The sequence below is a fragment of the Erpetoichthys calabaricus genome, chromosome 1, assembly GCF_900747795.2.
Source record: "Erpetoichthys calabaricus chromosome 1, fErpCal1.3, whole genome shotgun sequence".
NCBI classification, from domain to species: Eukaryota; Metazoa; Chordata; class Cladistia; order Polypteriformes; family Polypteridae; genus Erpetoichthys; species Erpetoichthys calabaricus.
In genome coordinates this window covers 335,580,289-335,594,082 of record NC_041394.2, presented here as the reverse complement: position 1 = coordinate 335,594,082, position 13,794 = coordinate 335,580,289, and the positions used below count along the sequence as shown (strand labels likewise).

Sequence of the window (13,794 nt, the reverse complement as noted above, 5' to 3'; positions counted from 1 at the left end):
AGAGTCCCCGTTGTAAAGAATGATCTTCCACATTCAGAACAGCTATACCTCTTTTCTCTTAGTCATTACTTTCTCCAGAAATATCTGTTTTGTGCACCATTAAGACAGGCTTGAGCTTCACTGGTTAGTCATGGTGCAGGGAAATGGGAAATTTTGGAACTAGGTGTTGGCGACCCTGGAACATCGGCAGTTGTTTGGGACCAATGCGACCTCATTTAGAACCCCTTGCCATTAGTTATAACGGAGCAGTGGAGTGGTGCACAACGAGCAGTCACTGTGAAAGACTTTTATAAGAATGGCGATAGTGTGACGGCTGTGCAAAGGGAATTTCAACATCATTACCAGTTAGGACATCATGATCGTGTCCCGTCTGCTCATGCAATTACAACTGCGTAATTTTGAAGAAATGGGTTCAGCCTTAAAAAAAAAAAAAAAAAAAAAAAAGTCCCCCCATGGAACCACTTTGCATACTGCCTGACAATCAGTGGCAGCTATTCGAGGATTGTTTGGAAGGCGCATCATTTCACACAACGATGATATTCCATGGCCTCCAAGATCCCCAGATCTCATCGTTTGTGATTTTTTTTCTGTAGGGACAGTGGTACTGCACACATCCTGGAAACATTGCCGATTTTAAAAAGGAGGACTGAAGAGGAAATCGCAGGCATTCCTCTTGACGTGTTACGTCGAGCAATGCAGAATTTACACACCAGGTTGTCAGAATGTGTATGGAGAAAGAGACAACACCCTCATCAGGAACATTGATTACCATCATTAATTGCATATCCTGTATATTTCATTATTAAATGTATTTTTCAATGTGTTTATTCATGCATTGAACATTTCCCGTTTCCTCGCACCACCCCGAATGTGCTACAACAGCTCAGTGTGGCTCCTGCATTATTTTCAGTGCATACAGACTGAGGTTTACTGGTAGGATATCAACAATAGCCCAGACATTTATTTTGATTAGTTCTGTTAATCCCAGCACCACTGATATAATCTTGGTATTTTCCCCCAAAATTTTTCAAATTTCTGTTTGCCCCTCCAGCCTCATCACTAAGTAGTCTCTTTAGATGGAAAATTTTACTAGCCTGGTTTAATCCAACCCTTTACTTCACAGCTGAGGTTTTGTCCAATTTGTTGAGATCAGTTTTTCCTGTTAGTCACAACTGTTGTGTCTTTTGTGACGAGCAGCTCCTAGTTTGGGGTCTTGTCTCAATGTCTCTCTGGTGATGGTATATTGTATATTAACAGATTGTCAAGTATAAGAGTTGTCAAATTTGTGTCATCCTTGGTGTGCCCATCAATACCTTGCAACCAACTATCAGAATGGTTACTGTCTCCAGCCCTGTCCAACAGAACCACCACTTACTGATTTTTCCATCTTATTTCAACTCTTTGAAGCCATCAATGAATAAGCTCTTGGGCCATGTGAGTTGGAGGAAGGAGGTCAGCATAATTAGTGATATACTAGTGGGTCTTGATGGTTTTTCCATTTTCTGCTGCTCCAGTTTTTAAAAATCTTGCTTCTGTTGCCGAATGAAAATGTATTGCCAAGATCTGCACAGAGGTAATAAAAGTAGCGGATTTTCTGTTGTACTTTTTTTTTTTAAATGGAACAGTTACTCAAAGTTTTTACGTTATGGTGGGTTTCCTTCTGTGCATGTTGAGAATACATCAGGTAGACCTGCAGTCTAGCATTTGCTGCTCGGTATGTATCTGTAGTCCATTAGGCCTATTTCACCTTCAGATCTATGGATATAGGTTCTTCAAGTGTGTTGATTCTTACACATTTAGTTGATTAACTTAAATTTTCTTATTTTAGTTTCCAGTTTATGAAGGTCACTTGGTGGCCTACCTGAAGCTGTTAAATAGACGAGGATGGCATGAAGGTGTTTGGCTTGATTTTTGTGATGTACTGTAAGGGTTACATTCATTAGACATTTTGGGCTTTGTGAATCACGTCTTCACTGTCTTTTATCCCCCAGGTATTCATTGGCTTTAGATCTCCAAGGACGTTCTTCATCCAGGTTTATATTTTCGCATGATAGTAATTTTTACTGGATGAATTTAATATTAGGATGTCATTTGGGATTTGTTTTAGTAAGAGTGATGAGTAGTCGAGGTGTCAGTTTTTGGAGCTGGACAGTTGCAGGTGATGAACAAGTAAGAGAGACCATCGATTTCAAGTGCTGATGTTAATTCCATGAAAGAGGTCATTAAGGAAGGGTGCTTTTGTGGGTTTAGCACAAGAAAGGTAATAAAGCATCTCCAAGGAATACTCTGCATCATATCTAAATATTTGGAATTGTAATCTGGTCTTTGTCAAGGTAAAGCTGCATGGTTGTTTGCCAGTGTAGCATAGTGATCTACATAATGTTTACGACAGTAGTATAAGTTCTAGCCACTGAAGAATTAATGTGTGTAGTATGTCATTTTTAATTTCCCTTCTGTTTTTCTGCCACATCTACTTATTTTGATGCAGGTTATTATATGTTCTGTACCTATTGACAACTGTTGACGGTTTATGTACAGTGGAGAGGCAGGGTGCGGGAATGGAAGCTTTTTGGCACTTTGGTTTGCTTCAGTCTGAACACAAGGAAGTTGCTCCTGTGATAGGCCACTGTGGTATCACCTGAAGTTGGCCACATTAGACTCTTTTCACAATTGGCCATGTTAGTTTTGAGTAAGCCACAAGTTGGGCATGATGTCTGAACCTGTTGTCTTACAATTGTTAGCTCTTCTGACAATGTGTTTTATTACTTTGGCTGCTGCCTCAAACTATTCCTTTTCTTTCAGTTGTGCGTTTTCCGTCTGTGTATAGTTTACTTCTCCATCCTGCCTCTTCACTTCACTCTTGGGGATCTTTGTGTTGGTTTCTCCAAAATGTTCCAGTTTCCTTTTTGTCAGTTTTCTCATTTTCTTCCCTAAGTGAGACTTCAAATGTTTCTGCAAACTGTGTTTGGTAGAGAATTGTTTGCCACATTCATTACAGCAACACAGCTTCTCTCCAAGATGAATTCTCATGTGTCTTCGAAGATTGCTTTTAACTGAAAATTGTTTGTCGCATTCATTACAGTGGTAAGGCTTTTCTCCAGTATGAGTTCTTCTGTGGGCCTGAAGATCAACCAACTGTAAGAATTGTTTACCACAGTCAAAACAGCAGTATTTTCTCTCTCCAATGTGAATACTTGTGTGTCTTCGAAGACTACTCCTACTTGCAAGTTGTTTTCCACATTCATGACAGTGATAGGGCTTTTCAACGTGGGTTCTTTTGTGGTTCAGAAGATTACCCAATAGTGAGAATCGTTTCCCACATTTAGAACAGCTATGGTGTTTCTCCCCGGTGTGAATTCGTGTGTGTCTCCGAAGATTGCTCATGACTGAAAATTGTTTGCCACATTCATTACATTCATAGGGCTTTTCTCCAGTGTGAATTCTCATATGGGTTTCAACACGACTCTTCCTTGAGAATTGTTTTCCACACTCAGTACAGCAATATGGCTTTTCTCCAGTGTGAGTTCTTGTGTGGAGCCAGACATAGCTTCTATGACAGAATCGTTTGCCACACTCAATACACTGAAATGGCCTTTCTCCAGTGTGAATTCTAGCGTGGATTTCAAGATAGACCTTTTTTGAGAATTTTTTGCCACACTCAGAACATAAGTGTTTCCCCTGATTGTCTTTGTTGTCAATGTTCACAGTGTCTGTATTTGTTAAATCCTCAACAGGCACAGAATGATATTGTAGATTGGTCGGTATTGAAAACTCTGATCCCGATGTTGTTTTCATCATGTTTTCTTCAAGCACCGTCTGTTTTGATCTGCAGTGGAAGGAAATCTGAGGAAACGAAGACAAAGAGGATCTTCCACCATCTTGTAAATCTGCAGAAATTGACACACAATTTTAGAACAATATTTAAACACAGATCTGACAAAAGCTAAACAATTTAGTGTAAGATAACTTGGCTAATAAACCCAACACATAACAATGCTACAACCCTGATACTAGCTTTTGATAAACCGGTGACAGTTTCACTAAGATAGAAGAACACAAATCATCAGCAAATGTGCTGATGAGGTCTAAATAATGATAGAAGTGATGTTATTCTTAGACTATAAAATGTACTAGTGAGAGCACATCTAGGAATATGTGTGTAGTTCACCACGCTATAAGAAAGACGTAGCACCCTTTGAAGAGCAGAGGAGAACAACCAAGTCCATCAGACTGAGTATTAAGCCTATTTAGTCTTGAGCAGGGGAGGTTGCGTGAGGGCCTGATTCAAGCCTTCAAAATTCAGAAAAACATGGAAAAAGCAGATCCAGCAAGTAAATGGTGAATCGCATACTTGAGGATTGTAGTGGAAATGTAGGAGACATACATGTAAACTAAAGATAGAAAGCACTTCTTTATACACAGAGTTGTGGGATTCAGAAACAAAACTACAAAGTCATGGAGCTGAAGCAGTAACCTTGTCAACCTTTAGGAAATATCAGCATGAGATATTAGGTTAGGTTTAACTATTAGCTAAACAAACAGGCTTGAAGGAGAGAATAATCATCTCTCACTTGTCAAATGTCTTAAGTACTAGAAATAAACAGTATGTCATCCGAAAGACTGGATGAACAGAGACATCCATTCTCTGGTTATAGTCTTGTGACACAACCTTTATAATTGGTAACAAGGAGAACTTAAGAATATTATGGGGGTGGGGGGGTGGGCGAATAAGCTATCTAAAAAGTATAACAAGAAAATTTCTCAATATGGTCAAATGGACAAGAACAGTCACAGACTCCAAATGCAATATTATGCTTGGATTCTTAACATTTATTTACGGGATGCAATTTTGTTAAAAGTAACAGGCCGCCCAAAAATACTAGTTTTATGTTGTTACTTAATTTGTGGTTTTGACTGAGAAAAAATGTAATCTCATATTTTCACGCAGAATGGAGAGAAACAAATTTATGACATAATAGAACTCGATGATTACCAGTTCTGTACAATTGCAAACAATGTGAAAAACATGTAATGGGGTGAGGGGTGGGAAGACGTCTTTTATCCACTCGCTAGCTCAAAATATGCAAAGGAATGCTGTTTTTGCTAAAATACTGTCAGTTATCATATGTCCTGAATTATCAACATAAACAGGAAACCGAAAATGTTACTGGAGAGACTTTTTTCATTTGAAGACAAGACTACTGGTAACCAGGGAAGACAGGGAGAGGATGGTCTTCAAAAAGGCAAGTTTATCCTTCACATTTACCCCCTCATCTTCATATTATCTTTAAAATCATTGTTCTTTCGGATGTGCCTTTTCCACCTCAATACAACACTGACAGCACATTTACCTGAAAAATAACCATGGCACCTCCATGCTAGAAGGCTTCAACAAATCCAACAATCAATACAAACAAAGCCCCACCAGGTGATAGATAACAAGTCTGAAGACCACAGACACCAGTTAAGCTCCAGGACCAGATGACATTTCCAGCTGTGTACTCACAACATGTCTTCAACATGCCCTTGGTGCAGACTACAGTCCTCAACTGCTTAAGTCAACCACCATTGTTCAAGTACCAAAAAGAATTTACATATCAGAATGAGTACTGGGCTGACTCACTCACCAGTAATCACAATGCAGTTTGACCTGTTAGTCATACAACTTATCAAGTCCAAGAAACTAGAGTATTAGTATCCCTTCCACATATAAAGATCAACAGAAAACATACTTTTCACAGCTATCGATACAGCACTGACCATAACCCACTTGGACAACAAGAACATTGAATTTAGCTCAGCAACCAACGCCTTCAATCTAGTGAAGCTGATAATGGAGCTTGTGGCACTTTTGTAACTGACATCAGACTAGTTGGCTTGGAGAATGCACATCTACCAGTGGAACAACGTATACCCAAGCATCCCGTATTGAATGTTTAGTGCACTGCTGCTGTTCCTCTTCACTCCCAAATTCCATCATGTCAACAATAATGGGACCGATTACCAGCAATAAAGAGGCCATCTACAGAGAGGAGGTTCAGCCGCTTACGGAGGAGCATACAAACAAAAACCTGTACCTCAAACAAAGAAGCCGATCACCAAATACAGGAGATGTAGCAGTTGAGGAGGCCTGAGAAATCAGTCTGCTCTCCGGTACCACACAATCTTCAAAAGGCACACAGTGAAGGCCATACTGAGGAGGCGAATCGCAGCTAGGCATAGCAGATACCAACATTTTTGTCCTCAGCAGTATTTCGCCTAACATTTTCTAGTTACAGTCAGTAACTATAAAGTACCTTTATAAAAATACTGTGTCACATTTTCAGAAACGCAATATTTTGGTAAGAAATACTAGCTTCTTTTCACTGATACTTCACCACATAATAATAATAATAATTTACATTTATAGAGCACCTTTCACAAACCCAATGTCGCTTTACATACAGAGTAAATAAAAAAAAAATTAATATATATATGATTTGGATAGGAATATAAGTAACAAGCTGGTTAAATTTGCAGATGATACCAAAATGTGGATTGAGAGATAATCTCAGATCCATTGAATCATTGCAGTAGGACTTGGACAGCATACAGGCTTGGGCGGATTGGTGGCAGATGAAATTTGATGTCAGTAAATGTAAAGTATTACACATAGGAAGTAAAAATGTTAGGTTTGAATACACAATGGGCAGTCGGAAAATCGAGAGTACACCTTATGAGAAGGATTTTGGAGTCGTAGTGGACTCTAAGCTATCTACTTCCAGACAGTGTTCAGAAGGCTAACAGAATGTCAGGTTATATAGCGCCTTGATGTGTGGAGTACAAGTCACAGGAGGTTCTGCTCGATCTTTATAACACACTGGTGAGGCCTCATCTGGAGTCCAAAAAGGACATAGCAGCACTAGATATCATCCAGAGAAGAGCGACTAGGCTGATTCCAGGGCTACAGGGGTTGAAATACGAAGAACGATTAAAAAAAAAATAAAGAGCTGAACCTTTTCAGTTTAAGCAAAAGATAATTCAGAGGAGACTTGACTGAAGTGTGTCAACTTATGAAGGGAATCAGTCCAGTGGATCAAGGCTATTACTTTTAAAATGAGTTCATCAAGAATACGGGAGCACAGTTGGAAACTTGTTTAGGGTAAATTTCGCACAAACATTAGGAAGTTCTTCTTTACACAGAGAACCACAGACACTTTGAATAAGTGACCAAGTAGTGAGGTAGGCTGTAGGACTTTAGGGACTTTTAAAACTTGACTTGAAGAATTAAGTGGATTGGACTGGTTAGCTTTGTTGGGCTGAATGGCCTGTTCTTGTCTAGATTTTTATAGGTATGATATTAGAACATATTTCCACGGGTGTCAGTAGAGGTTTGTGAAGGCAAAGGAGTTTTTGGTCTCATAAGACTATTAATGATCTCTGGAAACAATAAAACTGATAAATGCTTGCTACCTAAGGGTCACCTGACAAGACCTAACTCTTATTGGTATGAAGTAAGCAGGTTGACATTGATTAATGGAATGGCAAGAGTTTGGGAGATGTTTAAGCATGTGGAGACTGCTTTAATGATATTATTCAGAACTTTAATGTAAAGTTCTGGATCAGCATTAATGCTATTAAATCTTACCTCCTTTAGTTAAATTAAAATATTGGGGCTTATTTTCTTATGCATCTTGAATACAGCAGCAAATGTATTTTTTCTAACAACAAGAGGCCTGGCTCATCTTCATTTATTAAGCCATTTTATGCTGAATAATGTGTGTGGATTATAAATTCAACTATCTGATGGCAATTCACCTCTCTTGAGGAGAAGATTATGGTAAAATTAGCATACTGTACTTGGGCAGTCACAGTGTATTAAATCATTCTACAAGTTAAACTTTTATATAATAGTTCATTTTGTCAGTGCCGATTCTGGTATAATTTTGAACTTCATTCCAAAGTGGCAAAGGCTGTAGTAAGCTTTTTTTTTTTTTATTGATTCCAATTGTTTGTTTGATATTGCCATCATCCCAATTAAATATTTATTTAGGCCAACTAGTTTAGTGGAACCTATATAAGGTCATTTCTTTGCAGAAATGTTTTTGATACTTGATTAATTTTCTATTTGACAATTTCTTGTCACAAATTAAATATAAAAACTGAGTCAAGCAGTGTTACCAATACCCAAATCTTGATGTTCGTCAGTAGCGGTTCCCTTTTTGGGGTGCAAATTAAGCAGATATTTTAATAAGTAGTTTAATCACATCTGTGTAACATGCATATTATTACACACAATTGTGATGGTTTAATTCACTTCTGTAATAAACTGACTTTCTGTACTACACCCAAATGGTTTCACTCTGGTGAAGTAAATCAAGAACGTGTGGTGCCAACACTTCTGGTAAACAGGTGGCAACACCAGCAGAGCTGGTACTTGTGTGATTTAGTCATCTGCCTTTACGTTTGTTACCTCTTTGCCATCATTCTACTTGAAAGAGTCTACAAAAGTGTCCCAACCAGTTTATAATGCCAACGTTTTTCCTGAGGTGTGTCATTCCCCACTTATTCTATTATTTTCCCTTGGTCTAACACTTGAACAATGCTGCAATATAAATACTACCAAAAATGCATCATAGTTGTCTGGTCTGATTTGCTCTACGTTTACTTCAAGAACTTAAAGTAAATAAAAACCTGAACTGATAAAGCCAAAGTTCTAATTTAGTTTGGATGCGTAGATTATGCATGCTAATTTAGTAATTTCAAAAGCAAGTTCCCCATTTTTTCACTATAAAATATTACACAAAACTAGATTTCCAGGATAATCAGGTAAACACCGTTGCCCCCACTAAAACTCTCAGGTGTTTATTTTTTGCTTAGTTACACAAAACACTACCATCTCAGGTACATATCACAGAATACCCCCCCCCCCCCCCCATAATAAACAATTCATAGGTTCTATTTGGCTTCCACTTACTTTCTCCAGACTCATTTGAAGATGATGGTTGATCTCCCAGTGCTCTCCTTGATGACATGTCCTCAGCGGATTCCAATTTTAGATTTACAGAACACTTCTGAAATGAACAGCATCTCTCTTGACAATCGTACTGAAGAACAGACTCTGAATGGAGGTCTTCTCCTTTGATGCAGTCATTAATTATATGTATCCGTGTGTCAGTCACGAAGGAGCTCATTGTCTCCTCACACTCTTCTTTAATGCCCACTGACCCTGGTTCATAATGCTCCTCCTTAATGCAGAGGCTTTCCTGCTTAGGGCAGACAGTATTACTTTCATAGTCTTCCTCCTTCATGTTTACAGTGATTATCTCCATGTTATTCATATCAGAATGGCAATTCTCCTTTGCTGCTTCCATCTAAGACAAGTTTAATCTTCACTGTGGGGAAAAGAAAAAAGATTTCACATGTCAGAAATAAACTCAAATCATAAAAAACCCAGAGTAAATACAAGAGTATCTAACAGCTAAATGAAACAATTTAAAAACTAGGAAGTAAACTTAAAGGTGACCTTTGAGAAATAATTATGTTAATATAGAGGTACATCTGCTAAACCACTGGTACAAGGTCCTCTTTGGTAGACAGCACCTTAAGGGAACTTTTGATATATTAAATCACCCTGCTGTGAAATATGATCTATAAAATACATAATGCACACATACCATATATATGTGTTATACAGTATCTGCCAAATAATACAAAAGAGTACACAACACGTGTTTCACAGTTATTGGGGCTCATCAGGTGTACGCACGTTTGCATCCCCTTATAGGGATCAAACCTTGGACATCAATGCCTGAGGTGAAGCCTCTGACATTCCACCATGGCGGCTGCATCGCTTATTTGACAGGGTGATGATCGGAGTATTACATTCTTAGGTCTTGATCACAATCTGATTATTTGGGTGGTTACCTACCAGGTAGTGCTTGTAGTTGGTTAGCCCTTTACATTGAATATCTAACAGTAAAAAGAATCAGGAGCAACATAACATCACACGACAAGCACATGTACTTCCACAGAGCTAATCTGGAATTGAAAATTCACCCAGCATGCACTTCTTTGGGATGCAGAAGAAACCCAGGGAATATCTAAGTAGATCATGAGAACATGCAAACTCCACACAAGTACCTAGTCCAGGATAGAAACTGCGATGTTTATAATAGTACATGGCAACACTGATCACTGCAAAACAGTCCAAATTACACAGATGTATGTCTATTAAATACTATTAAGTAATAATTTTAATACATATGCCTTACCTTTTCATTATGTAAAACTTCTATTAACTATTCCTATAATGGCCTGAATGTCAAAACACGATTGTGTGAATGATTCCCTCTTTTTTAAAAATCCCTCTTGGATTAAATGTAACAAAGCACCAGAACCCTGCTTCTCTTTAAAGGCAAAGGGACTTTTAATATTGCTAATTTAATGTCTACATGGAATTAGTGCAGAAATTAAAATATTTGATTGTACCATTCCTTCAGAGAGCAATGATGCGACTAATCAGTTTGGCAAGATGATAATCACTTTTTAGTAGAGCTCCATAAATAAAGGGAACAAAGTGTCATATTCATCCACAGATTGCAATGAACACAGGTAGAGTTTCCATCCATCCATCCATCCATTCATTCATTTTCTGTCTGTTTTTTTCAGTTCAGGGTTGTTGGCAGCGTTGTATGTCTCAATTACAATGGGAGCAGGAAGCAACCAAAGACCGAATGCCACACTTGCATGCATACACACACACACAATCTTACTCATGCTAGAGTAATTAAATGATGTAGCTTGTACAACGTTTGATTATGTGTGAAGAAATGAAGTATCGAATAGTGCAAACAACGGGTGTAACAAGTAAAAAGTCAAGCTCAGACTAAAATAAAGTAGGCCCTCACTACATCAGTGGCAGTAATAGTGGTAAGAACTGTTCCATATGTTCATTCCAAATATATATATCTATTATAATAAAAAATCTTGGGACGAGACGTGACTTTTTCAGAGACTTTATGGAATGAAGCGCCGTGACATGTAGACTTTTAACATGAGATTCTTTCAAGTCGCACCCTACTTACAACCATTTTCAAACAAGACCACGGGCATCTAACCTCTCAGTCGTATGAATGCTTTTGGCAGACACACTTCCTGCTCTCTCAGCTCTTACAAATTTTATAAGGACAATAATTTTATATATTCTACATGACACGTTAATGACTAAGCGAAGAAGAAAGGGCAGGGACAAACAATCAGAAAAGTCTTATTTTTTAGAGAGAAAGAAACGATATTCACTCACCGGCAGTTATATGTTGCATTGTCACGATGTAAGTCCAAACACGGAATCAAAATTCAATGCAATCTTGAAGAAAAGTTAATTCCAAATATTGTTTTTACTGAAGTTTTAAAGAAAAAGTGAAAATAATGCATATGTCACAATTCCCATGAAAATAATCTTTTTACATTGTATATCCAGTTAACTAAACCCGGGGTTGGGCAAGCGAAGCCCCCTAGTATGTGTGTGTGTATATGTTTTAAAACTTCAAGGCATTCAGTAAGAAATTATATGAAATGGAATAGGTCAACAGAAGTGTATAATCTCAGACAAGTGAACTTGCTGAAAACAAATTTTAAATGATCTTGCCGGTTGTGGCTGAAACCTTGGTTGGTCTACCTAAAAAAAAAAAAACACTTTTTTTAAATCAGAGTCTGAACACTACTGACAGGCATTTCCAGATCTCTGGATATCTTTTAATTCCTTTTCTTGATTTATACAATTCAACAGCCTTTTCTCACATGTCCTCTGACAGTTCTTTTGCTTTCCCCATGGCTTAGTATCCAGCAAAGTCAGTGGAGCTCTGCATGAATTTAAACTAACTGACACGGATAACAAAGAACTTACAGGTGTGGACAATCTCCCTTCATTTGAACCTGTGTGTGTCAACTTTTCATCAGGTCCGTTTAGGTAATTTCAGTTACAATTATAATTTACACAGTTATGTGACAATAAATTGCTTCACCTGAGCACACTCCCTAATTAAAAAGAAAGCTTTCTGCATGATTACTTGTATTTTCCAAACTACTGCAAATATTTCACAAATTCCGCCAGGATATATAAACTTATGAGCATAACTACAGTTTATATTGAAGGTGTATTTCAAAGTCAAATGCGGATTGATAGGCCACGATCTACCAAACCGCTCCATCTAACGGGACATACGCCACGAGAAGAAAACTCTGGATAAAATTCAACAACAACGTGGAGCCTAGCGGACAGCAGACACGCAAGTCTGTTAGCCACGATGCCATTTGGACCTATGGAAGGATTCGGTCGACGTCCGAGCATAGATGAAAAATAAATAATGAGCTGGCAATGGGCATAGCTGTGCCACTTGGTTTGGCAATGAACGTTGTACAAATGAAATCGAGAAAATGAAGAATCTCACATCTGCGAAGTAAAGAGCCCACACACTTGCATCACTCACCTGTGTGTCTGTCAGCGATGATATATTCCTTTAAAATCTTTTCGAGCTACAGACTCGTCCCTTAACAACCGAGAATATTCAAGCATTCGTCAACCGCATCCAACTTTCCCACTATAGCGCCTGAGAAGCACGAGGAGTGCGGCGGCCTCAGCTCCAGTCGCTTCTAATGACGTCACACTATCTGCCACTTTCTTTAGGCGTGCGCGCTGCTCAGCCTTTTGATTAGGCGCAAGCTCCGTGTTGACAGGCAGACGTTAGTTATGCGCTAGTTATGCGCACGCGCAAGGCTATTGCTGCGACCCGAAATAAAACGGGCGTATCCTATGATATCGGATATTAGCCAATCAGATATTAGATATTTCTGTCAATCACTTCTTCATCCAATCATATATTAGCTTTTATAATTACTCTATAATTCAGTAAATCATCAACAGGGGTTCTTGTCACTGATTTTCTACTTTAGTCAGTTGCCTTAGTGATATTTTAAAGGATTGCGGGAGTCACGGAGCCGTTTTGAGAGCAAGTAAAAATAATGTTCTATTTAGCAATAGTTTAAGCAGTGATAGGGCGGTGTTCTAACGAAACATTCTACCCATCGAAATGATCTACTTACTGATACTACGCATGCGTAGACCAAAATTACGCAACTTTTCTCGAAGCTTACCAACTGCTTGTCGATCTGTCCTACCTAGTGTTGAAGTTTGAGGTAAGTGTTACTGTATTTCAGTAATATGTATGCTTTTCTTAGCCTTACTACATTAATGCATTTATTACAGTTTACTGCATAGGTATTTTTAACTGATGACATGGTATAACGTTATAAGTTTAATGCTACGACTTACAATAAATGGATGGGTGTAACATATACGGTGTATATACCATTCATGCCAAGTAATCTGTTGCTTTTGTTGACATAGTGTGTAATAAATAAACTGTTAACGCCACACTTTTTTCATTGAGGTCCAAAATTCACACTACAACAAAACACTCCCCATTTCTACTGTATGGGAGAGAAGCAGTGTTCCCCTCAGAGGTTCCAGTTGACTTGCCGGTGAGTGTTTACTTACAGCTCTGTGTGTAAATTTATATTATTATGTATTATGAATAATGAATTATTTTGTCAGAAGCCGCAAATATTAGCATACTAGCAATAAAATAATTGAAAGGAAATTAAATATTGAGTGAAGATTATCTTCTTATTTTGAATAACAGCAGTATGTTACACCTAACACTACTATTGCTTTTTCAAAATACTGAAAATTAATCAAATGACTGATGTTAAAGCTTGTATACTAATGAGAACAACTGTGATTATAGGCAATGC

The 13,794-nt window shown here is 38.1% G+C and overlaps 1 protein-coding gene across 1 annotated transcript; it reads right to left on the bottom strand.

Annotated features, from left to right (window-relative positions):
* Positions 1 to 1,616: 1,616 nt before the first annotated feature.
* Positions 1,617 to 12,626, bottom strand: LOC114667361 (gastrula zinc finger protein XlCGF57.1-like). Its single transcript, XM_028822635.2, has 3 exons — positions 12,471 to 12,626; positions 8,957 to 9,374; positions 1,617 to 3,887 (listed from the first exon to the last, which is right to left on the bottom strand). The coding sequence occupies exons 2-3, from the start codon at positions 9,351 to 9,353 to the stop codon at positions 2,785 to 2,787; spliced, it is 1,500 nt and encodes a 499-aa protein (XP_028678468.1). The 5' UTR covers positions 9,354 to 9,374; positions 12,471 to 12,626; the 3' UTR covers positions 1,617 to 2,784.
* Positions 12,627 to 13,794: the final 1,168 nt, after the last annotated feature.